Source organism: Pseudophryne corroboree, chromosome 4, assembly GCF_028390025.1.
Source record: "Pseudophryne corroboree isolate aPseCor3 chromosome 4, aPseCor3.hap2, whole genome shotgun sequence".
Classification (NCBI taxonomy): Eukaryota; Metazoa; Chordata; class Amphibia; order Anura; family Myobatrachidae; genus Pseudophryne; species Pseudophryne corroboree.
This window is the reverse complement of record NC_086447.1, coordinates 726,743,171-726,770,414: the sequence shown is the minus strand read 5'-3', so window position 1 is coordinate 726,770,414 and position 27,244 is coordinate 726,743,171. Positions and strand designations below refer to the sequence as shown.

Sequence of the window (27,244 nt, the reverse complement as noted above, 5' to 3'; positions counted from 1 at the left end):
TTCAGTTTATCTTCCAGCCGTGTGATTGTAGGATCTCCACCGCTGACTGTAGCTGTACTGAGAGCTCTTCTTGGGACTGATTCAAAAGAAGATTGTCGTCCAAGTAAGGTAGTATGTGAATCCCCCCGCGTCTTAAGTGAGCAGAACTCACTGCCATGATTTTCGTGAACACCCTCGGAGTCGTGGAGAGGCAGAACGGCAGGGCTTGAAACTGGAAGTGATCCCCCTTCACAGCGACCCTGAAAAACCGGTGATGACTTGGACGAATCGGCACATGCAGATATGCATCCTGGATATCCAAAGATGCCATGTAGTCGCAAGATTCCAGATCCAATATGATGGACTTTAGACACTCCATGCGGAACTTGGGGACTCGCAGGAATACGGTTAACTATTTGAGGTTGAGAATCGGTCGGAAAAACCATCCGGCTTCTGAACCAGAAAGAGCGAGGTGTTGAAACCTTGACCTCTTTGATCCCGTGGCACTGGGACAATGACCTTGGAGGCGAGTAGGGAGTCGATTCACTGTTGTAGAGTCTCTGCTTTTTCGGGTTCTCCCGGAAGACCCATGGTGAAAAACCTTGTTGGAGGCCGGTGCCAGAATGTCAGAGCATATCCTTGAGACACGACTTCTCTGACCGAGGCGTCCATCGTGATCTCCAACCAACGACGCAGACAGGACAGAAGTCAGCCGGTTTTGAGGCTGGGTGTCTGGTAGCCCAAGGTTGCTTAGTACAAGGCATGGAGCCCTTTGCAGGGGCCTGGTATCTAGAGGAGGCCTGACCCTTGGCTCTTCCTTGTGGGCGAAAGGATGTCTTGGATCTAGGGGCTGATGATGATGGAAGAAAGGCCGTTTTAGAAGTTGCCAGTGACGTCACAATTTTGACTAATTCTTTCAAAAGAGGGTATCTCCCGCATACGGAAGAGCCTCAAGAGCTTTCTTGGAGGAGGCATCTGCTCTCCATGAGCGAAGCCACAATGAACGCCTGGCTGCCACTGTTAAAGCTGAAACTTTTGAGGTAAGAAACGCAGTATCCATGGCTGCTTCCCCGAGATAGACATTCGCTTTCTGAATATGTCCTACAAGAACCAATAATTGTTTCCTACTGACATTGTACGACAGGCCCTGTTGTAGCTGTTCTGACCAACTACCGACCGCTTTTGTCACTCAGGCTGATGCCAGGGCCGGTCTGGTAATTGCGCCTGCATGAGTATATGCAGTTTTAAGAAAGGTGTCCAATTTCCGATCCGTAGGGTCCTTAAGTGGCGAGATATCTGGAATAGGAAGCACTGAAGAACGTATGAGATGAGCCACATGGGCATCTACCGGTGGAGGGTCCTCCCACTTGGATCTATCCTTGGGCAGAAGTGAATAAAAGGTGTTATACCTTTTAGATAGCTGAAATCTCCAGCATGTCCTTTAATTGCGCAGAAGAATGAAATGGTGTCTAGTCCTTTTTCGTTTTTTTAAAAACTGGAATCTTAGATTTGGGAGTGGAGTCCTCAACCTCAATATCCAGGACTGATCTTACCACCCGGACAAGGGTGTCCACTTCTGCCGCTGACAATGAGTCCTCCATATGGTAAAGATGAAGTGTCTAGATCTGATCCCCGAGACGTGGTTTTGGTCCGAACGGGATTCTGAATCTGAATCCCCATCGGATCGCGGAGTAGAGGGGTCTGGGTCGCTTTTCTCTATCCATGAGCTGTTGCATGGAAGCCGAGAATTGTGTAAGGCCCTGAATAGACTGTGCAAAAGATTGCACCCATGGGGGGTCCACCTGAGAAGGGGCCGCCTGTGCTGACATGGAAGTACTAGGGGGCGCTGGTTCCAGGGGAACCACTTGCGCAGTGGATAAGCAATCTACCAGCTGCGCCAATACCTGCGTCAATGAGGTTGCCCAGGCTGGTTCCTGAGAAATTGTCACCGGTACAGGGATGTCCTGTGACGGAGCCATCACACATTCCTTGCACACGTCACCATCAATAGGATCCAGTGGAGACAGAACACACACGGCAAGTGCGAGGCTCAGGAGCCACTGTCTTCTTGCCTCTGGATGTCGTGATAATATTTGAGACTATACAGTCGTGAGTAATAAATAGGAAAAGGCAGTGAGAACTCCACAGCCAGTGAGTGTTAAAAAATAATAAGCATACCATGGGGTATAGATGGGTCCACCAGGAGCCATTGGCACTTTAAGAGTTTGAGAGTGTGGGCTGGCTCCTCCCTCTATGCCCCTCCTACCAGACTCAGTCTAGAAACTGTGCCCGAGGAGACGTATATCTTCGAGAGAAGGATTTAACACAGATAGTGGCGAGATTCATACCAGCTCACACATACAAGGAACATCAAGCAAACTTAGCTTAAAAACTCAGCATTACTTGCCAAGTAAACACAGTACTCAACTAAAGCGAAGTTGTACTGAACCAGATAACAAGTGCAGAAAAACAAAGTGCTGGGCGGGCGCCCAGCATCCACTACGGACTACGAGAAAAGGATTTACCAGTAGGTAACCAAAATCCTATTTTCTCTTATGTCCTAGAGGATGCTGGGGTCCATATTAGTACCATGGGGATGTACCATAGCTCCCAGAACGGGAGGGAGAGCGCGGAGGCTCCTGCAGAACTGATTGACTGAACTTCAGATCATCAGAGGCCAAAGTATCGAACTTCCAGAACTTAGAAAACGTGTTCGACCCAGACCAAGTTGCTGCTCGGCAAAGTTGTAACGCCGAGACACCCCAGGCAGCCGCCCAGGAAGACCCCACCTTACGTGTAGAGTGGGCCTTGACAGACGTAGGACACGGCAAGCCTTCCGTAGAATACGCATGCTGGATAGTGAACCTGATCCAGCGAGATATCGTCTGCTTAGAAGCAGGACACCCAATTTTCTTGGGATCATACAGTACAAACAGAGTCAGATTTCCTGTGACGAGCAGTCCTTTTCACATAAATTTACAGAGCCCTTAGAAAATACAAGGACTTTGATTAAATTGAGGAGTCAGTAGCCACTGGCACCACAATAGGTTGGTTGATATGAAATGCCGACACAACCTGCGGAAGAAACTGCTGACGTGTCCGGAGCTCAGCTCTATCTTCATGGAAGATCAAGTATGGGCTTTTACACGATAAAGCCCCCCAGCTCCGACACATGTCTAGCAGAAGCTAAAGCCAACAAAGTGACCGCTTTCCATGTAAGAAATTTAACTTCAACCTCCCGTAGAGGCTCAAACCAGTCCGATTGGAGGAACCTCAACACCACGTTAAGGTCCCAAGGCGCCGTAGGTGGTACAAAGAGAAGTTGGATGTGCAGAACGCCCTTCATAAAGGTCTGAACCTCAAGGAGAACAGCCAATTGTTTTTGGAATAAAACGGATAGGGCCGAAATCTGGACCTTCACAGATCCCAACTTTAGGCCCATATCCACACCAGCTTGTAAAAAGAGGAGAAACCGTCCCAGTTGAAACTCCACCGCAGGAAATTTCTTGGACTCACACTAAAATACATATTTGTTCCAGATTCAATGGTTATGTTTAGACGTTACTCCTTTCCTAGCCTGTATCAGGGTAGGAATAACCTTGTTCGGAATGCCCTTCCGAACTAGTATCAGGCGCTCAACCTCCATGACGTCAAACGTAGCCGCGGTAAGTCTTGATAGGCGAATGACCCCTGCTGCAGCAGATCCTCACGAAGAGGAAGAGGCCTCGGCTCTTCTAGCAGTAGATTCAGAAGATCCGCGTACCAAGACCTTCTTGGCCAGTCTGGAGCAAGGAGGATAGCTTGAACCCTTGTTCTCCTTATGAGCTTTAGCACTCTTGGAATGAGTGGGAGTGGTGGAAACACGTACACCGACTGGAAAACCCACGGAGTCACCAGGGCATCCACCGCCACTGCTTGGGGGTCCCTCAACCTGGAACAATACGAAGCTTCTTGTTGAGACGAGAGGCCATCATGTCGATCTGGGGTACGCCCCAAAGATCTGTTACCTCATTGAACATTTCCGGATGGAGAGCCCACTCTCCTGGATGGAGATCGTGTCTGCTGAGGAAGTCCGCCTCCCAGTTGTCTACTCCCGGAATGAAGATTGCTGACAGCACCAACGCGTGCTTTTCTGCCCAGAGGATGACTCTTGTTACCTCTGCCATCGCAGCTCTACTCTTCGTTCCGCCCTGTCAGTTGATGTATGCCACTGTTGTTACATTGTCCGACTGCACTTGAATGGCCTGATGTCTCAGAAGATGGGCCGCTTGGAGGAGACCGTTGTAGACAGCTCTTCGTTCCAGAATGTTTATCGGCTTCCAGACTTGACCACCTTCCTTGGAAGGTTTCCCCTTGAGTGACTGCGCCCCAGCCCCGGAGACTTGCATCCAGAAGGTGAGATAATTGCAGCCACCAGAGGAGTGAAATCCTGGCCTTTGGTGACAGACGAATTCTCTGGTGCATATGTAGATGGGATCCCGGCCATTTGTCTAGGAGATCCAGTTGGAAGGATCGAGCATGAAACCTCCCATACTGCAGAGCCTCGTAAGAGGCCACCATCTTCCCCAGAAGGCGAATGCACTGATGAACTGACACCCAGGCTGGCTTCAAGACATCCCGGACAATCGTTTGAATCACCAACGCCTTTTCCACTGGGAGAAACACCCTCTGCACTTCTGTGTCGAGGATCATTCCCAGAAAGGACAATCTTCTGGTTGGTACCAAATGTGATTTTGGAAGCTTCAGGATCCAACCATGTTTTCTGAGAAGCTGAGTCGTGAGTGTTATGGACTGTAACAGCTTCTCCTTGGATTACATGGAATGGAATCATCCTGAGGGGACATATCCTCTGCAGCATATGACACAGAGTCCCTGGACATTGTTTAATGGAGACCACAGACACTACACACACACACACACACAGGGGAGGGCAGACAGTTTCACCCCCAAGAAAGGCAAGAGAGAGAAAGAGATTGGAGCCAACCCACACACAGCGCTTTTAATATAATGGGAGACCCCCTATCAGCGCTGACTGTGCATCTTAATAGGTTACACAGTCGTTCTGCAGCCCCCCCCCCCTTTTACAGCCCCCTGGTACCATGATAGATAGCTGGAGTTGCTGTGGAGGGACTTGCTCTTCACTGACAGCGCTGTGCAGGCAGGAAAATGGTGCTGAAACGCTGCTGGGTCCACTCTGAGAAGCTCCGTCCCCAAAATGGCGCTGTCTTCCCGCTCTTCATAGGATTATACTGGCCTGAGGATTGATGCTGGCTCAGATCCGGGGACCCCGACAGGCTGTGTGACCAGTGTAGGGTATAGGCGCTGGCTCAGGGCGCCCCTCACAGCGCGGCACTATGTACCGCTGAGCCTCGGAGCGCAGTTACCTACCCTGATACCGCCATCTTCACACCGGCCCCCCGCTTGCTAGGGGGGTCGGTGACTCACTCGCCACAATCTTCAGCTCTGTAAGGGGGTGGCGGCATGCTGCTGGGGTGAGCGATTTCCTGCTGCGGGGAACCATCTATCCCCTCTGGAGCTTAGTGTCCAGTCAGCGGAGACAGAGGCTCAGACCCCGCAGGGCAGACACTGCTCCCCCCCCTCAGTCCTTTGATGCAGGGAGGCTGTTGTCAGCAGCCTCCCTGAAAATAATAAACTCTAAAACTAAACTTTACTAAGGAAACTCTGGAGAGCTCCCCTAGCTGTGACCGGCTCCTCCGAGCACATTTTATAAACTGAGTCTGGTAGGAGGGGCATAGAGGGAGGAGCCAGCCCACACTCTCAAACTCTTAAAGTGTCAATGGCTCCTGCTGGACCAGTCTATACCCCATGGTACTAATGTGGACCCCACCATCCTCTAGGACGTAAGAGAAATAAGCTGGACTCGGCTACTGGAGCGAGGTACAGTGGAAACAGAGGCCAGACCTTCCTTACTCTTGCAAGTCCCAACCACCTAGTGATCTAAAATGGCTGCTCAGCGGTTTTAGGGAGGGACTGATAGAGGAAGGAGGAGGAGAAACCTTACAGGCCATAAGCTATGCTACTAGCAATCCCTAGGGGCGGGGGAGGGGCTGCAGGCTGGGCACCCCTCCCCCATCAGATGAAAAACCCAATGGACCCGCATTCTAACCTGCTACTGTGCCCTGGTGGTCCAGTGGTAATGGCGCAAAACACTGGGCCCCCACTCATCTGCCCTCCCGCTGTCTCCTGTAAGCGGGAGGGGATCGCTGCTAGTCGCAGGTCCCAGCACGCCGGGAGCTGGTCCACTTACCTTCCGGCACCGGTGCGGCTGCAGGGGGAGGTCACTGTAGTGGCTCAGTGTCCTGCGACGGAAGACGCTAGTCCCATCACTAGCGCTGCCGCCAGCGGCAGCCGGGTGATGGAGCGGGCTTGCTGGGCGTTAAGTCCACCAGCAGCCCTCTCATTTCCGCTGCGCTGCAGCACTAACTAAGAAGAAAGATAAACAGTAACATGGGCAGCTAAAAAGCATCCACCTAATAGCTGGTGCCTGTTCCTGCCTGGGGCACCCAAAGAAAACGGTAGAGCCTGAGATCGGGGGCGGGGTATAGTGGACAGGGAGGCAAGGCCTGCTGGGTAATTAAAAGTAACCCCTTTGGTGCCTGCCTTGCTCCCAGCCATGCTATACCCAGTGTTATCTCCTGCGCCCCCTAGTGGACGTGGAAGAAATGTCAGCTTTCTGTATAATCATGCATATGTACTCAGTACTTGGTTTGGGCCCCTTTTGCATGAATTAGTGCCTCAATGCAGCGTGGCATGGATTCTATCAGCCTGTGGCACTGCTGAGGTGTTATGGAAAACCACGATGCTTCAATAGAGGCCTTCAGCTCTTCTGCATTGTTCGGTCTCATGTCTTATCTTTCACTTGGCAATGCCTCATAGATTATCTATGGGGTTCAGGTCAGGCAAGTTTGTTGGCCAATCCAGCACAGTAATACCACGGTCATTTAAATAGGTTTTGGTACTTTTGGCAGTGTGGGCAGGTGCCAAGTCCTGCTGGAAATTTCACCTGTATGTGGTAGTTATTAATTTACTTACAAACTTTCAAACTTTATGCTTAGCAGACACTGGGAGGATTCAATTGGCCCTGTTAATTTAACAGGTATGAGAACGGATTTAACGCTAAAGGCTATTCAGTTACAGCCCATTTTTTTCACCCGTTAACACATGATCCGGGATAAGTTCTTGGACCTGTGTGTTCACGGGTGTCGCAAACCTGGAAACATTCAATATCTTGCCTATTTCTTTTCGGGACTACGCAGATACGAAAAGTAATATCCGTTAAGTGCAGCCTGGGGACTGCACTCCGGGGCTAAATGGATCCCCCGGGGAATTAATTAGCCCATGGCTAATTGTATTCCCCGTTAGTGTAAATTTGCACTGTGTTTCTGTAATAGCTTACTAAAATGTTTACATTTGGCCAACATTTGCAGAAAAAATAAGAATTTACTTACCGATAATTCTATTTCTCGGAGTCCGTAGTGGATGCTGGGGTTCCTGAAAGGACCATGGGGAATAGCGGCTCCGCAGGAGACAGGGCACAAAAAGTAAAGCTTTAGGATCAGGTGGTGTGCACTGGCTCCTCCCCCTATGACCCTCCTCCAAGCCTCAGTTAGGTACTGTGCCCGGACGAGCGTACACAATAAGGAAGGATTTATGAATCCCGGGTAAGACTCATACCAGCCACACCAATCACACTGTACAACCTGTGATCTGAACCCAGTTAACAGTATGATAACAGCGGAGCCTCTGAAAAGATGGCTCACAACAATAATAACCCGATTTTTGTAACTATGTACAAGTAATGCAGATAATCCGCACTTGGGATGGGCGCCCAGCATCCACTACGGACTCCGAGAAATAGAATTATCGGTAAGTAAATTCTTATTTTCTCTATCGTCCTAGTGGATGCTGGGGTTCCTGAAAGGACCATGGGGATTATACCAAAGCTCCCAAACGGGCGGGAGAGTGCGGATGACTCTGCAGCACCGAATGAGAGAACTCCAGGTCCTCCTTAGCCAGGGTATCAAATTTGTAGGATTTTACAAACGTGTTTGCCCCTGACTAAATAGCCGCTCGGCAAAGTTGTAAAGCCGAGACCCCTCGGGCAGCCGCCCAAGATGAGCCCACCTTCCTTGTGGAATGGGCATTTACATATTTTGGCTGTGGCAGGCCTGCCACAGAATGTGCAAGCTGAATTGTATTACACATCCAACTAGCAAAAGTCTGCTTAAAAGCAAGAGCACCCAGTTTGTTGGGTGCATACAGGATAACAGCAAGTCAGTTTTCCTGACTCCAGCCGTCCTGGAACCTATATTTTCAGGGCCCTGACCACATCTAGCAACTTGGAGTCCTCCAAGTCCCTAGTAGGCGCAAGACACCACAATAAGCTGGTTCAGGTGAAACACTGACACCACCTTAGGGAGAGAACTGGGGACGAGTCCGCAGCTCTGCCCTGTCCGAATGGACAAACAGATATGGGCTTTTTTGAGAAAAAAACCACCAATTTGACACTCGCCTGGTCCAGGCCAGGTCCAAGAGCATGTTCACTTTTCATGTGAGATGCTTCAATCCACAGATTTGACTGGTTTTAAACCAATGTGTTTTGAGGAATCCCAGAACTACGTTGAGATCCCACAGTGCCACTGGAGGCACAAAAAGGGGGTTGTATATGCAATACTCCCTTGACAAACTTCTGGACTTCAGGAACTGAAGCCAATTCTTTCTGGAAGAAAAATCGACAGGGCCGAAATTTGAACCTTAATGGACCCCAATTTGAGGCCCATAGACACTCCTGTTTGCAAGAAATGCAGGAATCGACCGAGTTGAAATTTCTTCGTGGGGCCTTCCTGGCCTCACACCACGCAACATATTTTCGCAACATGTGGTGATAATGTTGTGCGGTCACCTCCTTTCCGGCTTTGACCAGGGTAGGAATGACCTCTTCCTGAATGCCTTTTCCCTTAGGATCCGGCGTTCCACCGCCATGCCGTCAAACGCAGCTGCGGTAAGTCTTGGAACAGACATGGTACTTGCTGAAACAAGTCCCTTCTTAGCGGCAGAGGCCATAAGTCCTCTGTGAGCATCTCTTGAAGTTCCGGGTACCAAGTCCTTCTTGGCCAATCCGGAGTCATGAGTATAGTTCTTACTCCTCTACGTCTTATAATTCTCAGTACCTTAGGTATGAAAAGCAGAGGATGGAACACATACACCGACTGGTACACCCACGGTGTTACCAGAACGTCCACAGCTATTGCCTGAGGGTCTCTTAACCTGGCGCAATACCTGTCCCGTTTTTTGTTCAGACGGGACGTCATCATGTCCACCTTTGGTAATTCCCAACGGTTTACAATTATGTGGAAAACTTCCCCATGAAGTTCCCACTCTGCCGGGTGGAGGTCGTGCCTACTGAGGAAGTCTGCTTCCCAGTTTCCATTCCCGGAATGAAACACTGCTGACAGTGCTATCACATGATTTTCCGCCCAGCGAAAAGTCCTTGCAGTTTTTGCCACTGCCCTCCTGCTTCTTGTGCCGCCCTGTCTATTTACGTGGGCGACTGCCGTGATGTTTTATCCCACTGGATCAATACCGGCTGACCTTGAAGCAGAGGTCTTGCTAAGCTTAGAGCATTATAAATTTACCCTTAGCTATATTTATGTGGAGAAAAATCTCCAGACTTGATCACACTCCCTGGAAATTTTTTCCTTGTGTGACTGCTCCCCAGCCTCTCGGGCTGGCCTCCGTGGTCACCAACATCCAAAACTGAATGCCGAATCTGCGGCCCTCTAGAAGATGAGCACTCTGTAACCACCACAGGAGAGACACCCTTGTCCTTGGATATAGGGTTATCCGCTGATGCATCTGAAGATGCGATCCGGACCATTTGTCCGGCAGATCCCACTGAAAAGTTCTTGCATGAAATCTGCCGACTGGAATTGCTTCGAAGGAAGTCACCATTTTTTTTACCATGGCCCTTGTGCAATGATGCACTGATTTTAGGAGGTTCCTGACTAGCTCGGATAACTCCCTGGCTTTCTCTTCCGGGAGAAAAACCTTTTTCTGGACTGTGTCCAGAATCATCCCTAAGCACAGGAGACTTGTTGTCGGGATCAGCTGCGATTTTGGAATATTTAGAATCCACCCCTGCTGTTGTAACAGTATCCGAGATAGTGCTACTCCGACCTCCAACTGTTCCCTGGACTTTGCCCTTATCAGGAGATCGTCCAAGTAAGGGATAATTAAGACGCCTTTTCTTCGAAGAAGAACCATCATTTCGGCCATTACCTTGGTAAAGACCCGGGGTGCCGTAGACAATCCAAACGGCAGCGTCTGAAACTGATAGTGATAGTTCTGTACCACGAACCTGAGGTACCCTTAGTGATAAGGGCAAATTTGGGACATGGAGGTAAGCATCCCTGATGTCTCGGGACACCAGATAGTCCCCTTCTTCCCGGTTCGTTATCACTGCTCTGAGTGACTCCATCTTGATTTGAACCTTTGTAAGTGTTCAAAATTTTTTTAGATTTAGAATAGGTCTCACCTAGCCTTCTGGCTTCAGTACCACAATATAGTGTGGAATAATACCCCCTTTTCTTGTTGTAGGAGGGGTAATTTAATTATCACCTGCTGGGAATACAGCTCGTGAATTTTTTTCCCATACTGCCTCCTTGTCGGAGGGAGACCTTGGTAAAGCAGACTTCAGGAGCCTGCGCAGGGGAAACGTCTCGACATTCCAAACTGTACCCCTGGGATACTACTTGTAGGATCCAGGGGTCCTGTACGGTCTCAGCGTCATGCTGAGAGCTTGTCAGAAACGGTGGAACGCTTCTGTTCCTGGGAATGGGCTGCCTGCTGCAGTCTTCTTCCCTTTCCTCTATCCCTGGGCAGATATGACTCTTATAGGGACGAAAGGACTGAAGCTGAAAAGACGGTGTCTTTTTCTGCAGAGATGTGACTTAGGGTAAAAACGGTGGATTTTCCAGCAGTTGCCGTGGCCACCAGGTCCGATGGACCGACCCCAAATAACTCCTCTTCCTTTATACGGCAATACACCTTTGTGCCGTTTGGAATCTGCATCACCTGACCACTGTCGTGTCCATAAACATCTTCTGGCAGATATGGACATCGCACTTACTCTTGATGCCAGAGTGCAAATATCCCTCTGTGCATCTCGCTTATATAGAAATACATCCTTTAAATGCTCTATAGTCAATAAAATACTGTCCCTGTCAAGGGTATCAATATTTTTAGTCAGGGAATCCGACCAAGCCACCCCAGCTCTGCACATCCAGGCTGAGGCGATCGCTGGTCGCAGTATAACACCAGTATGTGTGTATATACTTTTTATGATATTTTTCCAGCCTCCTGTCAGCTGGCTCCTTGAGGACGGCCCTATCTATAGACGGTACCGCCACTTGTTCTGATAAGCGTGTGAGCGCCTTATCCACCCTAAGGGGTGTTTCCCAACGCGCCCTAACTTCTGGCGGGAAAGGGTATACCGCCCATATTTTCTATCGGGGGGAACCCACGCATCATCACACACTTCATTTAATTTATCTGATTCAGGAAAAACTACGGTAGTTTTTTCACATCCCACATAATACCCTCTTTTGTGGTACTTGTAGTATCAGAAATATGTAACACCTCCTTCATTGCCCTTAACGTGTGGCCCTAATAAGGAATACGTTTGTTTATTCACCGTCGACACTGGATTCAGTGTCCCTGTCTGTGTCTGTGTCGACCGACTAAAGTAAACGGGCGTTTTAAAACCCCTGACGGTGTTTTTGAGATGTCTGGACCGGTACTAATTGTTTGTCGGCCGTCTCATGTCGTCAACCGACCTTGGCGCGTGTTGACATTATCACGTAATTCCCTAAATAAGCCATCCATTCCGGTGTCGACTCCCTAGAGAGTGACATCACCATTACAGGCAATTGCTCCGCCTCCTCACCAACATCGTCCTCATACATGTCGACACACACGTACCGACACACAGCACACACACAGGGAATGCTCTGATAGAGGACAGGACCTACTAGCCCTTTGGAGAGACAGAGGGAGAGTTTGCCAGCACACACCAAAAACGCTATAATTATATAGGGACAACCTTATATAAGTGTTTTCCCTTATAGCATCTTTTTTATATATTTCTAACGCCAAATTAGTGCCCCCCCTCTCTGTTTTAACCCTGTTTCTGTAGTGCAGTGCAGGGGAGAGCCTGGGAGCCTTCCCTCCAGCCTTTCTGTGAGGGAAAATGGCGCTGTGTGCTGAGGAGATAGGCCCCGCCCCTTTTTCGGCGGCCTCGTCTCCCGCTCTTAACGGATTCTGGCAGGGGTTAAATATCTCCATATAGCCCCCGGAGGCTATATGTGAGGTATTTTTAGCCAAAAAAGGTTTTCATTTGCCTCCCAGGGCGCCCCCCTCCCAGCGCCCTGCACCCTCAGTGACTGCCGTGTGAAGTGTGCTGAGAGGAAAATGGCGCACAGCTGCAGTGCTGTGCGCTACCTTAAGAAGACTGAGGAGTCTTCTGCCGCCGATTCTGGACCTCTTCTCGTTTCAGCATCTGCAAGGGGGCCGGCGGCGAGGCTCCGGTGACCATCCAGGCTGTACCTGTGATCGTCCCTCTGGAGCTAATGTCCAGTAGCCAAGAAGCCAATCCATCCTGCACGCAGGTGAGTTCACTTCTTCTCCCCTAAGTCCCTCGTTGCAGTGATCCTGTTGCCAGCAGGACTCACTGTAAAATAAAAAACCTAAGCTAAACTTTTCTAAGCAGCTCTTTAGGAGAGCCACCTAGATTGCACCCTTCTCGGCCGGGCACAAAAATCTAACTGAGGCTTGGAGGAGGGTCATAGGGGGAGGAGCCAGTGCACACCACCTGATCCTAAAGCTTTACTTTTTGTGCCCTGTCTCCTGCGGAGCCGCTATTCCCCATGGTCCTTTCAGGAACCCCAGCATCCACTAGGACGATAGAGAAATAACATCTACTACAAAATCAAAGACACTAGTTTTACATTCTACAGATAACCACTTTCAGAAAAGATCTGGTATATGAGGCCTGCAATGAATGAAGTCTATAACAGGAATACAACACAAAAGCTCTTATATACGATCATTAATCCAAAAGGGACGATATGCAGATGGTAAAGCCAAGGAAGAATATTGTTTTTAACATTTGGGGCAGAATCCAATTGTTTATCGCATCCAATCTCCTATCTAAAGTGATGGGAGATCGGGAGGCTTATTGAAATGTTTTTTTTTCCGCGCTGAATGTGCCCAGGCATCCCGGGTTTAACCACATAAAACAGCTAAAACCGACCAAAATGCTGGGCGTGATGTGGTAAGTGCTATTTGGCCGCCCAAACGGGTCACTTTTCGCTAATTGCAGCTCCCCACCTCCAGGGTGTGTGATCTGAAATGCAGATGCCGCAGCTATTCGTGCCCGACTAGTTCAGCAATTGAATTGCTCAGTCGGGCGCCTGGCTCTAACCGCTGCCAGAGAAAAGTACCGATTCCATTCTCAATGTACAAATTGTATCAGGATGTTATAATGTTATAGGACAGGAATCTAGGTTAAAACTATAAAGACCCCTTATAAAAATAGAGCTTAGGGTGGAAACTTGTCCTTTTGAAGGCTAAGTGGAGGCGTTGCCCATAGCAACCAATAAGATTCTACTTATTTAGTTAATACATGCTCTAAAATGATACCTAGAATTTGATTGGTTTCTATCAGCAACATCTCCATTTGTCCTGTTTAGAAGCTGATAAATCTGAAGCCTTATTGTCTTACCTTTTGCATCCTGGGCATTGTTCAATGAAATCTTCTCACAGATGTTAAGCAGACAACTAAGTATTAGCTGCTTGGTGTACTCCAAGTTATCCGGCACAGGATTTGTAGGCTCAAGACACCTAAAACCCAAAGCCAAAATTCAGAAGACAGACAAACAACATACTTGAGATAATATGAAAACAATCATCTGTATGAAAACAATTACCAAAGGTATACTAAAAATCAGGAATTCAGTTTCCTTGCTACCATATTAAAAACATCAAAGTGGTCATAATTTTTACCCATACTCTGAAACAACCACTTTCACCTTACCTTTATAAAGCTATACGGGAGACTGTAAAATTCATGGCTAGTGATGAATACATAGCAATTTGAGCAGAGTATTAGGGAGGAGCTATTGACCTTTAGGTAAATCTTGCATATCGAAAGAAATTACTCAAACAGCTATTTGACTCTAAAGGTGTGTACACACAGTGAGATAAACCTGTAAGATTTAGACTATACAGTAAAAATCTTAAGGAAAGTTAGTGCACATCTCAAGATGTTATGGTGTGTACACACGGTGACATCCTTGCTATGCCCGATTTTCACTTAGCGATTTCCCCTGAACTCCCCGGAGAGCAGCACCACCGATTTTGACTAACTTTTCTTGAGATATGGACTATGTGTGCTTACGATTTTGGCTTATGTGAGATGTCATTGGCATGTGAGATGAACTAGATAGTACACCGATCTAGCAAGGATTGACTTGCCTGCACAGTCTATCTTTTCTTGCGATCCCGACCTGGCGGGACCGTGCATCGGGATCGCAAGTGGCATAACACTTTGCAATTTGCACTGACTTTTCTTGCGATTTTGACTATACAGTCAAAATAGAAAGAAAAAATCTCACCGTGTGTACACACCCTTAGGCAGCTTGCGAGACCGATTTGATCCCGTTGCATGCTCCCGTGGGGTCGGTATCGTAAGGCTAGATAGACTGTGCAGGCAAGTAAATCTTAACTATCTAGTATACTATCTAGTACAAAGTATAGTCAAAATTGGCACTTAGTCAAAATCAATCAAAAGTAAAGATAGTCAAAATCTGTACTATCCGTGCTATCTGGGCTCTGGGGGAGTTCAAGGGAAATCGCATAGTCAAAATCGGGCATAGCAAGGATCTCACTGTGTTTACACACCTTAACACATTTATACCAGGCACCAATGGCGCATTATTACAGAGTTGTCTACAAAGCTCTCCCCCAAGCTGCATGACCCACATCACTATGCCAAACAGACCCTTACCACCACCCATACCTACGTTGTCCAAACACTGTCAAACATACATCTTTGACTTTGTGATCTACATCCTATGTGCTCCTATCTTGTCAATGGCCTACTAGCTTAACAATACTTGCGGTACTACATATATTTTTGGAAGGTGTCGCATATGAAAACAGTTAATCTGAAAGAAAATAAAAAAAGTTTGAAGATATACATACACTACAGATGTGTCCTCATACATCTTTGCTGCAATCATACCAAACATCCCCTCTTGGTACACCAGATTGTGTGAAAATCTTCTAGTGTCGGCAATTTTTTGCTGCAAATGCATCTTATTCGCAATGCACTGTGATTAGGACGCACAAGACAACAGATTAATTTGATATATGGAACCTGCATATCTGTGTGCAACAGTCTCTGAATCTGTATACAAAGTGCTACAATGTAGCAGCCAAAGCTTTTTCCAATACAAGTTCTGTTCTGCTCCGTATACAGACTCAATTACACAGAATATACGTGTCCTATATTAAATTAATCAGCACAGTCCCCTTGTGCATCCAAGTCACACTGCGTTGCGAATAAGATGAATTTTCATAAAAAAAAGATGCACGACGGTTGCAGGGTTGTACGGGACCTGACAGCTTACTTACACCATTCATTTCGCGCTGCATGGCGTATTGAGGCTGGATGCATGAGGACCAGTGGTGGCTCCACAGGCAGGGCTGCAGCGCAATCCAAAATTCAAATAGGGGACCACACCAACTGCAGTGAGTCCCGGCTGGTGATGTTTGGCAGCGCTTGGGATGGCAGCTGGTGTGGCTCCCCTATTTGAAATCTGAACTGTGCTGCAGCCTCACTTCTGGACCAACCACTGATGAGGACACATCTGTACCTACGTTATATGTTTATTGAGCATGTTCCACCTCTGCACTGTGACAAACACAAAATCCGGCTATGGCTTGCTGGATACATAGGAGTAAATGTAATAGGTGCAAGAAGGCCAATATTTTGAAAGCAGCAATCATTTTAAAGGCAAAACCAAACCGGGTTTGCCTTGTAAATGATTGCCGCTTTCAAAATACGGGTATTCTCAGACAAACTCCTGCACCTCCGGCTTCTTGCACCCTATTACATTCATCCCATAGGGGTATTTTCAATTTAATTTGAAAGCTGCCGTATGTCAAAAAGACGGCAGTTTTTGACTTTTTAAGGTCGAATCGTGATTTGACCTAGTCAATATAACTCAAAATTTTTCGATAAGTCGATGAATTCGACTTGTCGAAAAGCACGTGGATCGGCGGAATAGCTGCCGATCCACGTGCTTGTGTCAAAACCGACAGGTTTTGGCCCCCTTTTCGACCATCTCAGTCCGACATAAAAATATGTCGGACTGAGATGTGGGACCTAGAGGAGGAGAGTGGGGAGAGCCGCAGGAGGGGGAACAGCCGCAGCATATAGGGGAGATAAGTGCTACAGGACAGAAATGCAGCAGGATGTCACACAGCCGCGCCGCTCACGGCAGCTTCCACCCGGCTCCAGCAAGTGAGGTCACGCTTGCTGGAGCCGGATGGACACTGCCGTGAGGTCGGGCGGCTGTGTGACATCCTCCTGCAGCGCTACTGTAGCACTGATCTCCTCAGTCTGCCGGCGGCTGTCCCCACTGGTCTCCCCGCGGCTCCCCTCCCCCCTCTCCTCCTCTGGGTCCCTCATCTCAATTCGACTTGAAAAAGTCGAATTGAGATGAGAATGAATAGGGGTTGTCGGATCCATTCCGACAAATACATGTCGGAATGGATCCGATGCTAATTGAATATACCCCATAGACTGAAAACTTTGGTCCCCAGTGAGATAAATTAATATGTTAATTGCTTGCTTGTTTTTTCTGTGGAGGGAACAACGGAGTAAACGGGGAAACTGGTAACTTTGCCGTGTTGGGTGATTGGCAGCTGTCCAGATGAGCTGATTCAGTCAGTGTCCTGCGCAGTTTGCTTGCTGAGCCTGCTGTAATGTCCTTGCACACTGGAGTCCTCTTACTTGTCTTATGCTATACAGTAGGCAATGATGGCTACTCCACTATTTTATTTCCTTTCCGCAACCACGTGATCAACTATAGTGTGCTTTAAGATGCTCTAGAAAATACCTAAGGCTTTCAATTATCCTATTACTATTGATCTACTGTACCTTAGATTTTTTACTCCAGTGCTTTGGATACCTTCTCTGTGATTACCTAAAATGGTTACCTCGGGCCATTCTTGTACACTTTCTCTTCCGCACAGAATGTGGGAACTGTAGCAAAGATTCCCTGGTCTGCATTACAAGGAATATAGACCGTCTGTCCTCCCTACCCACTGAGCCTCAGTGGCACCCCATGCCTTATTTGCAATTCCTGTAAGTCATGAACATAAAACATTGCAGCCTTTAAGTGTGTGTATGTTATACCCCTCACATCATGTGCACCAACTGCTGGGCCACTGCTCTAGGCCATAAATAAAGTGTAGCACACACTATGTGGCTTCTATAATAAAAAGTGGGTATAATTCTCCAAACATACTCTCATACCTAGAGAGCAGGTAAAACAGAGTAGGCACTAAGAGCTGTGGTTCCTTCAGCTTCTTCTTGTGCTGCAGCAGCTCCAGGATAAGGGTGGTCCTAGGCCAGTTCACATTCCCTTCTTCTGGCACGTCAGCCTGCGGTTTCCTAATCCAGTGGGTAAAACACAAGAACTGTCATTGGAAGACATAGCTGGAGATTTGTAAACGTTTAAATATAGAAAGAAGAGGACCATCTTTTCCTGAATGCTATTCTTATTCCATTGTCTAATACAATGCTGAGAAGTGTTAACACTCCTTGAGCCAGATATGTCAATTCCATCCGAATTGGAAAGACACATCGGGTATATCGTTCAGTGCACATACCCGATATGCGGGTGCCCACAGTCACTAATGACGTCACCCAGTTGGCCATGCTGCACGGAGAACCGGGAGATAGCGCTAGCGACCTAGTTCTATGTAAATGAAGGACTGAACAATAAGGTTGCCGGTCCTTCATTTACTCATTCTGATGTGTACACAGGATCCGATATTTGGTCAGTCAGGCTGATATATCGGCTGGGTACACATCGCTTTAGGTTATTTATGTACCTTAAACACCTGTTAGAATATGCCTTTGACAGGAACAAGAATAATTCCTACATAGAAAACATGGTCTTTATAGGTATTCACTGTAAGTAAATAATTAAATCAATGCAGAACAAAGATGCATTATATTAAAATATCACTGCATGATTTAACGGTTCGGTTAAATCCAAAATGCTGCACAGGATGAGAGGCCATGGTACTACCTTTGACCCTGCATTTTACTTCTCCTGGTTTCTCGCACCGAAGACACACTTTTGTCTTTTCCTGGTGGTTCAAGTTCTGCACTCACATGACCGGCATTAACGGAGATCTGTAAGAAAGTTGTGCAACCCATTAGTTGGCCAAGTGAGTGCAATAATACTCCATAGTAATCTGATTTACATAGATCACATTTATCAGCACGTCTGATATTAAGCTGGTCAGAAAATGACCACTCTGAACCAGCTAGTGCTCAGGTTTAGAGGTATGATTGGTCCATGTATAATCACCATAACAGTGTAGAAATCACCAAGCAGCTTTAAACCAGTATATTACATTTACAATTTCTAAAACAAAAAGTCCAAATCTATACTACAGGAAATACAAAGCGTATTTTCACAGCACTTGCATTAACAGCAAGCTTAGCAGGATCTCCATTCTCTAGCCATTTAAAGTAATTTAGCTACGGAAAGTAGTAATTAGCAGCTTCTAATTTATACTTCATGGACGAGCCACAAAATTATCCATCACCGGTAATTTGTGCCTCTGGGAAACGTGCACTCTCAGTAATAAACACCCGCACAGCACAATTTTTTTATTTATTCAGTATAATGAACACAATTCTATTTTTTATTATCTAGGCTTCATGCATTTTTATAGAAGAGGAACAATTGACATTGTGAGCAAGCTTTATAAAAACCGAGGCCCATCTATACAGTATCACAGCTATTGTGCTTAAGTGCAACTGCACAGCAGCAAATTGCTCCTTGAATTTTTTTTAAAAAGCTTTAAGTATACACTTAGAGGTAAATTTACAAAGATGGGAGTTCTATTTAAGTTGAGATGTTGCCCATAGCAACCAATCAGATACAAGGTATTATCTTCTAGAAGGTGATATATAAATGAGAAATAGAATCTGGTTAATTGCAGTGCGGGAAGGCCAACCTCATTGCTGGGAGTGTGGGGACTGCACATTATAAAGGCACACGGCTAAAAAGCCAACGGTGGAATTTAATCCATACAAGCAAGTCTACTATATCTTCATTAGGATTAGTGATGTGCACCGGACATTTTCCGGGTTTTGTGTTTTGGTTTTGGATTCGGACGTGTTTTGGCAAAACCTCCCGGAAATTTTTTTGTCGGATTCGGGTGTGTTTTGGATTCGGGTGCTCTTTTACAAAAAACCATCAAAAACAGCTTAAATCATAGAATTTGGGGGTCATTTTGATCCCATAGTATTATTAACCTCAATAACCATAATTTCCACTCATTTCCAGTCTATTCTGAACACCTCACACCTCACAATATTACTTTTAGTCCTAAAATTTGCACCGAGGTCGCTGAATAACTAAGCTAAGCGACCCAAGTGGCCGACACAAACACCTGGCCCATCTAGGAGTGGCACTGCAGTGTCAGACAGGATGGCAGATTTAAAAAATAGTCCCCAAACAGCACATGATGCAAAGAAAAAAAGAGGTGCAATGAGGTAGCTGTGTGACTAAGCTAAGCGACCCAAGTGGCCGACACAAACACCTGGCCCATCTAGGAGTGGCACTGCAGTGTCAGACAGGATGGCAGATTTAAAAAATAGTCCCCAAACAGCACATGATGCAAAGAAAAAAAAGAGGTCAATGAGGTAGCTGTGTGACTAAGCTAAGCGACCCAAGTGGCCGACACAAACACCTGGCCCATCTAGGAGTGGCACTGCAGTGTCAGACAGGATGGCAGATTTAAAACATAGTCCCAAAACAGCACATGATGCAAAGAAAAATAGGATTTTACTTACCGGTAAATCTATTTCTCGTAGTCCGTAGAGGATGCTGGGACTCCGTAAGGACCATGGGGAATAGACGGGCTCCGCAGGAGATAGGGCACTTTAAGAAAGCTTTGGATTCTGGGTGTGCACTGGCTCCTCCCTCTATTCCCCTCCTCCAGACCTCAGTTAGGGAAACTGTGCCCAGAGGAGATGGACAGTACGAGGAAGGATTTTTGTAAATCTAAGGGCGAGATTCATACCAGCCACACCACTCACACCGTATAACTTGTGATAAACTACCCAGTTAACAGTATGAACAACAACATAGCCTCGGTCCAACCGATAAAACTATAACATAACCCTTATGTAAGCAATAACTATATACAAGTCAAGCAGAAGAAGTCCGTACTTGGGACGGGCGCCCAGCATCCTCTACGGACTACGAGAAATAGATTTACCGGTAAGTAAAATCCTATTTTCTCTAACGTCCTAGAGGATGCTGGGACTCCGTAAGGACCATGGGGATTATACCAAAGCTCCCAAATGGGCGGGAGAGTGCGGATGACTCTGCAGCACCGATTGAGCAAACAGGAGGTCCTCCTCAGCCAGGGTATCAAACTTATAGAACTTCGCAAAGGTGTTTGACCCCGACCAAGTAGCTGCTTGGCACAACTGTAATGCCGAGACCCCTCGGGCAGCCGCCCAAGAAGAGCCCACTTTCCTAGTGGAATGGGCCTTAACCGATTTAGGCAATGGCAATCCTGCCATAGACTGCGCCTGCTGAATCGTGTTACAGATCCAGCGAGCAATAGTCTGCTTTGAAGCAGGAGCGCCAACCTTGTTGGCCGCATAAAGAACAAACAGAGCCTCGGTCTTCCTGATCCTAGCTGTTCTGGCCACATAAATCTTCAAAGCCCTGACCACATCCAGGGACTCGGAATCCTCCAAGTCCCGTGAAGCCACAGGCACGACAATAGGTTGGTTCATATGAAAAGATGAGACCACTTTTGGCAGAAATTGAGGACGAGTCCTCAACTCCGCCCTATCCATGTGAAAAACCAGGTATGGGCTTTTATGTGATAAAGCCGCCAATTCTGAAACACGCCTCGCCGAAGCTAATGCCAACAACATGACTACTTTCCAAGTGAGGTATTTCAACTCCACTGTTTTGAGTGGTTCAAATCAAGCGGACTTGAGGAAACGTAATACCACGTTAAGATCCCAAGGTACAAAAGGAGGCTGAATATGCAGCACCCCCTTAACAAAAGTCTGTACTTCAGGAAGAGAGGCCAATTCTCTTTGAAAGAAAATGGATAAGGCCGAAATTTGGACCTTTATGGACCCTAGTTTAAGGCCCAAATTCACTCCTGTTTGAAGGAAGTGAAGTAGACGGCCCAAATGGAACTCCTCCGAAGGAGCAGCTCTGGCCTCACACCAAGAAACATATTTTTGCCATATACGGTGATAATGTTTCGATGTCACGTCCTTCCTAGCCTTTATCAGGGTAGGAATGACCTCTACCGGAATCCCTTTTTCCGCTAGGATCCGGTGTTCAACCGCCATGCCGTCAAACGCAGCCGCGGTAAGTCTTGGAACAGACAGGGCCCCTGCTGCAGCAGGTCCTGCCTTAGAGGAAGAGGCCACGGATCTTCTGTGAGCAACTCTTGCAGCAGCGGATACCATTTCCTCCGTGGCCAATCTGGAACAATGAGGATTGTTCTGACCCTGCTTATTCTTATTATTCTCAACACCTTGGGTATGAGAGGTAGAGGAGGAAACACAGACCGATCTGAACACCCAAGGTGTCACCAGAGCGTCTACCGCTACCGCCTGAGGGTCTCTTGACCTGGCGCAATACCGCTTTAGCTTTTTGTTGAGACGGGATGCCATCATGTCTATCTAAGGCAGTCCCCACCGACCCGTGATCTGTGCGAAGACTTCTTGATGAAGTCCCCACTCTCCCGGATGCAGGTCGTGCCTGCTGAGGAAGTCCACCTCCCAGTTGTCCACCCCCGGGATGAACACTGCTGATAGTGCGCTTACATGGCCTTCCGCCCAGCGTAGAATCCTGGTCGCTTCTGCCATGGCCACTCTGCTCATTGTTCCGCCTTGGCGGTTTACATGAGCCACTGCCGTGACATTGTCTGACTGAATCAGAACCGGTTTGTCCCGAAGCAATTCCACCGCCTGATGTAGGACGTTGTATATGGCCCTCAACTCCAGGACGTTGATGTGGAGACAAGTCTCTAGATTTGACCAGAGACCTTGGAAATTTCTTCCTAGCGTAACCGCTCCCCAGCCTCGGAGGCTTGCGTCCGTGGTCACGAGGACCCAGTCCTGAATGCCGAACCTGCGACCCTCTAGTAGGTGAGCACTGTGCAGCCACCACAGGAGAGATACCCTGGTCCAGGGAGACAGGGTGATCCTTTGATGCATTTGTAAATGGGACCCAGACCATTTGTCCAATAGGTCCCATTGAAAGGTCCTCGCATGGAACCTGCCGAAGGGGATGGCCTCGTATGAAGCCACCATCTTCCCCAGAACGCGTGTGCAATGATGCACTGAAACCTTTTTTGGTTTCAATAGGTTCCTGACCATGGCTATGAGCTCCTGAACCTTTTCCATTGGAAGAAAAACCCTCTTCTGGTCTGTGTCTAGAATCAGGCCCAGAAAGGTCAGACGCGTTGCAGGGACTAGCTGGGACTTCGGTATATTGAGAATCTAGCCGTGCATTTGCAACGTCTTCATGGACAGAGACACGCTTGTCCAGCAACTTATCCCGAGATCTCGCCTTTATGAGGAGATCGTCCAAGTATGGGATAATTGTGACACCTCGCTTGCGCAGGAGCACCATCATTTCCGCCATTACCTTGGTGAAAATTCTCGGGGCCGTGGAAAGCCCAAACGGCAACGTCTGAAATTGGTAGTGACAGTCCTGTACTGTAAATCTCAGGAACGCCTGGTGAGGGGGGGAAATCGGAACATGAAGGTATGCATCCTTTATGTCCAGGGACAACATCCAATCCCCCCCCCTCCAGGCAGGCGATGACCGCCCCGAGTGAATCCATTTTGAACTTGAATCTCTTCAAGTACAGGTTCAGGGATTTTAGATTTAAGATGGGTCTGACCGAACCGTCCGGTTTCGGGACCACAAACGGGGTTGAGTAATATCCCTCTCCTTGTTGGAGATGAGGAACTTTGACTATCACCTGTTGAATATACAATTTTTGGATTGCAGCTAACACTAGCTCCCTCTCTGACGGGGAAGTCATGTCTTCGAATTCCAGTCTGTGTCCCTGAGAAACAATCTCTAATGCCCAGGGATCCACCTGCAAGTGAACCCAGACGTGGCTGAAAAATCGAAGACATGCCCCCACTTGATCTGCCTCCCCCCGGGAAGCCCCAGCGTCATGCGGTGGACTTTGCAGATGCAGGGGAGGACTTCTGCTCCTGGGGACTAGCTGCGTGCAGCTTTTTTCCCTTGCCTTTACGTCTGGCAAAAAAGGACGATCCCCGTACCTTCTTGCTCTTATTGGAACGAAAGGACTGCATCTGATAATGGGGTACCTTCTTAGCCTGCTGCGGGGGAACATAAGGTAAAAAATTTGATTTACCGGCCGTAGCAGTAGAGACAAGGTCCGAGAGGCCGTCTCCAAACAACTCCTCCCCCTTGTAAGGCAGTGACTCCATATGCCGCTTTGAGTCGGCGTCTCCCGTCCACTGTCGGGTCCACAAGAGTCACCTAGCAGAAATAGACACAGCGTTTATTCTGGAGCTTAGTAAACAAATGTCTCTTTGAGCATCTCTCATATACAAGGCAGCATCTCTGATATGCTCTATGGTCATTAAAATGACATCCCTATCTAAGGTGTCAAGCTCCGTAGATAAGGAATCTGCCCATGCCACGACAGCACTACAAACCCAGGCCAACGCCATAGCCGGTCTAACAATAGTACCTGAATGTGTGTAAATGTGCTTCATGGTAATTTCCTGCTTGCGATCAGCAGGATCCTTCAGGGAAGCTGTATCCTGAGAAGGTAGTGCCACCTTCTTGGATAAGCGTGTCAGCGCCTGGTCTACTTTAGGCGAAGATTCCCATCGTATCCTATCCTTTTGTGGAAAGGGATACGCCATAAGAATCCTTTTGGGAACTTGTAGTCTCCTATCTGGAGATTCCCAAGCCTTTTCGCACAATTCGCTTAGCTCAAATGAGGACGGAAAAGTGACCTCAGGCTTTTTCCCTTTATACATGTGTACCCTCGTGTCAGGGACAGGGGGTTCCTCAGTGATATGCAAAACCTCTTTAATGGCAATAATCATGTACCGAATACCTTTTGCCACCTTCGGCTGTAATTTTGCATCTTCACAGTCGACACTAGAGTCAGTATCTGTGTCGGTATCTGTGTCATCGACCTGGGATATGGTGCGCTTTTGAGACCCCGAAGGTCCTGGGCACTGTACATGTATATAGTCTTTTGCCATAAGAGAGGTGTTTATATTGCTGCCCAGGGCGTCCCCCCTGCGCCCTGCACCCGTACAGTGACCGGAGTGTGTGAGGTGTGTGGAGCAATGACGCACAGCTGCAATGCTGTGCGTTACCTCAGTGAAGCCCTGAAGGCTTCTGCCGCCTAAGACGTCTTCTGACTTCTTTTCTTCTGGCTCTGTGAGAACGGCGGCGCGGCTCTGGGAGTAAACGCCCAGGACGAACCTGTGTTCACCCCCTCTGGAGCTAATGGTGTCCAGTAGCCGAGGAAGCAGAGCCTATCATTTAAGTAGGTCTGCCCCTCTCTCCTCAGTCCCTCGATGCAGGGAGCCTGTTGCCAGCAGTGCTCCCTGTAAAAAATAGAGAAAAAATCCAAACAAAAATGCTTTCTAGGCAGAGAACTCAGGGGAGCTCCCTGCAGTGCACCCATTTCCTCTGGGCACAGTGTAAAACTGAGGTCTGGAGGAGGGGCATAGAGGGAGGAGCCAGTGCACACCCAGAATCCAAAGCTTTCTTAAAGTGCCCTATCTCCTGCACAGCCCGTCTATTCCCCATGGTCCTTACGGAGTCCCAGCATCCTCTAGGACTTCAGAGAAAAAAGAGGTGCAATGAGGTAGCTGTGTGACTAAGCTAAGCGACCCAAGTGGCCGACACAAACACCTGGCCCATCTAGGAGTGGCACTGCAGTGTCAGACAGGATGGCAGATTTAAAAAATAGTCCCCAAACAGCACATGATGCAAAGAAAAAAAGAGGTGCAATGAGGTAGCTGTGTGACTAAGCTAAGCGACCCAAGTGGCCGACACAAACACCTGGCCCATCTAGGAGAGGCACTGCAGTTTTCTAACGAGAGGATGAGTGCTTCCATCCTCATGTGAATCTGAACCACTAGCCATGAACATAGGCCAGGTCCTCAGCCGTTCCTTGCCACTCCGTGTCGTAAATGGCATATTGGCAAGTTTACGCTTCTCATCAGACGCTTTTAATTTTGATTTTTGGGTCATTTTACTGAACTTTTGTTTTTTGGATTTTACATGCTCTCTACTATGACATTGGGCATCGGCCTTGGCAGACGACGTTGATGGCATTTCAACGTCTCGGCCATGACTAGTGGCTTCAGCTTCATCACGAGGTGGAAGTGGATCTTGATCTTTCCCTATTTTATCCTCCACATTTTTGTTCTCCATTTTTTAATGTGTGGAATTATATGCCAGTAATATATCAATAGCAATGGCCTACTGTACCGTACTGCTATATATTATATACCGGTGGTCAGCAAAATTATGCACTGTCCTCCTACTACTGCGCACAACAACTAAAATGCACCACAGGTATGGATGGATAGTATACTTGACGACACAGAGGTAGGTAGAGCAGTGGACTACTGTACCGTACTGCTATATAATATATACTGGTGGTCAGCAAAATTATGCACTGTCCTCCTACTACTGCGCACAACTAAAATGCACCACAGGTATGGATGAAATTATAAATTTATTATATGAAATTATATAAATTTCGAAATTATATTATATACACACACACATATATATATATATATATATATATATATATATATATATAAACAATGCGCGGTCTGAGACCGGATGTATATATCAGAATGCTCGTACAATATATTCTGGCACAGGTACACTTGTTCTTAACTAACGCTGTCTTATTATCGACATGTAGAATACTTAAGTGTTTGTAAAACCACGGCGCTGATGTACAGGCGGGTTTACAAAGGAGACCTTGCCCCGCAGTCCCGGAGTCCAGTCGCATCTAATTTAGAAAATGGCGCCCAGCGTCTCAGTCAGGGAGTGAGGGAGAGTGTGAGGCAGCTCCAGGGCGGGAACACCAGCAGTAGATGGTGTCCGGAGCTGGGGGAAGGGCTACAGGTCAAGCGCCTTTTCCCCTATGCTGGTCCTCACCACCGGGTACTATGGAGCCTTATTAAAGTGGATATTTTGCTCTCCGACATGTGCTCCCATGCCCTGGTGGATATAGTGGGGTCCCTGCTCTGTCACAGTGTCCACGCCAGTGTCGCGGTTCGTCTCTTTAAACTGCGACCGGAACGCGATTTAATGGTGGGTCCCGTATGGGGTGCCCTCTTATCTCCTCCCTTAGTAGCAGCCACGTGAACCAGGAGAGCGTCTGCTGTGGTGTGCCTAGGAATCGGAGCGCCTCCTCCGCAAGTACCCGGGAACAGAGCCAGCGGGAGCATGCGACACCGCTGGGGAGGTGTTGGAGCTGCAGCACAGTATGTCACACTGACATATGAAGGGGATGCAGTCAATTTACCGACAATCAAAATCCTGACGGTCGAAATCCCGACAGCTATTGACCGACGGTCAAAATCCCGACAAGGTCAAAATCCCGACATGGACAAAATACAGACATTTAAAACATAGACAAGGTCCATATGCCGACATGAGTTTTTCATTAAAACCGACTTGTTCATACTTTACCATCCCAGTGGACCAGGAGGGGGAGTATAATAGTGTGCCCGAAGCATGGCGAGTGCATGCGAGGGGACGTGGTACACTTATATGGTGTCCATGTCGACTTATGTCGACGTACAAGGGGGGGAAAAAGAACCCTCATGTTGGCATTTTAACCTGTCGACATT

General features: G+C 47.7%; 1 protein-coding gene across 1 annotated transcript in view; it reads right to left on the bottom strand.

Annotated features, from left to right (window-relative positions):
* The window catches only part of HEATR1 (HEAT repeat containing 1), a 290,453-nt gene that overhangs the window by 98,234 nt on the left and 164,975 nt on the right, over positions 1-27,244 (bottom strand). Inside the window, exons 24-26 of the mRNA XM_063918062.1 lie at positions 18,384-18,490; positions 17,603-17,740; positions 13,781-13,899 (exon numbers count right to left, since the gene is read on the bottom strand). Of these exons, the coding sequence (XP_063774132.1) occupies positions 13,781-13,899; positions 17,603-17,740; positions 18,384-18,490 (364 nt within the window). The remainder of the gene's footprint in view (positions 1-13,780; positions 13,900-17,602; positions 17,741-18,383; positions 18,491-27,244) is intronic.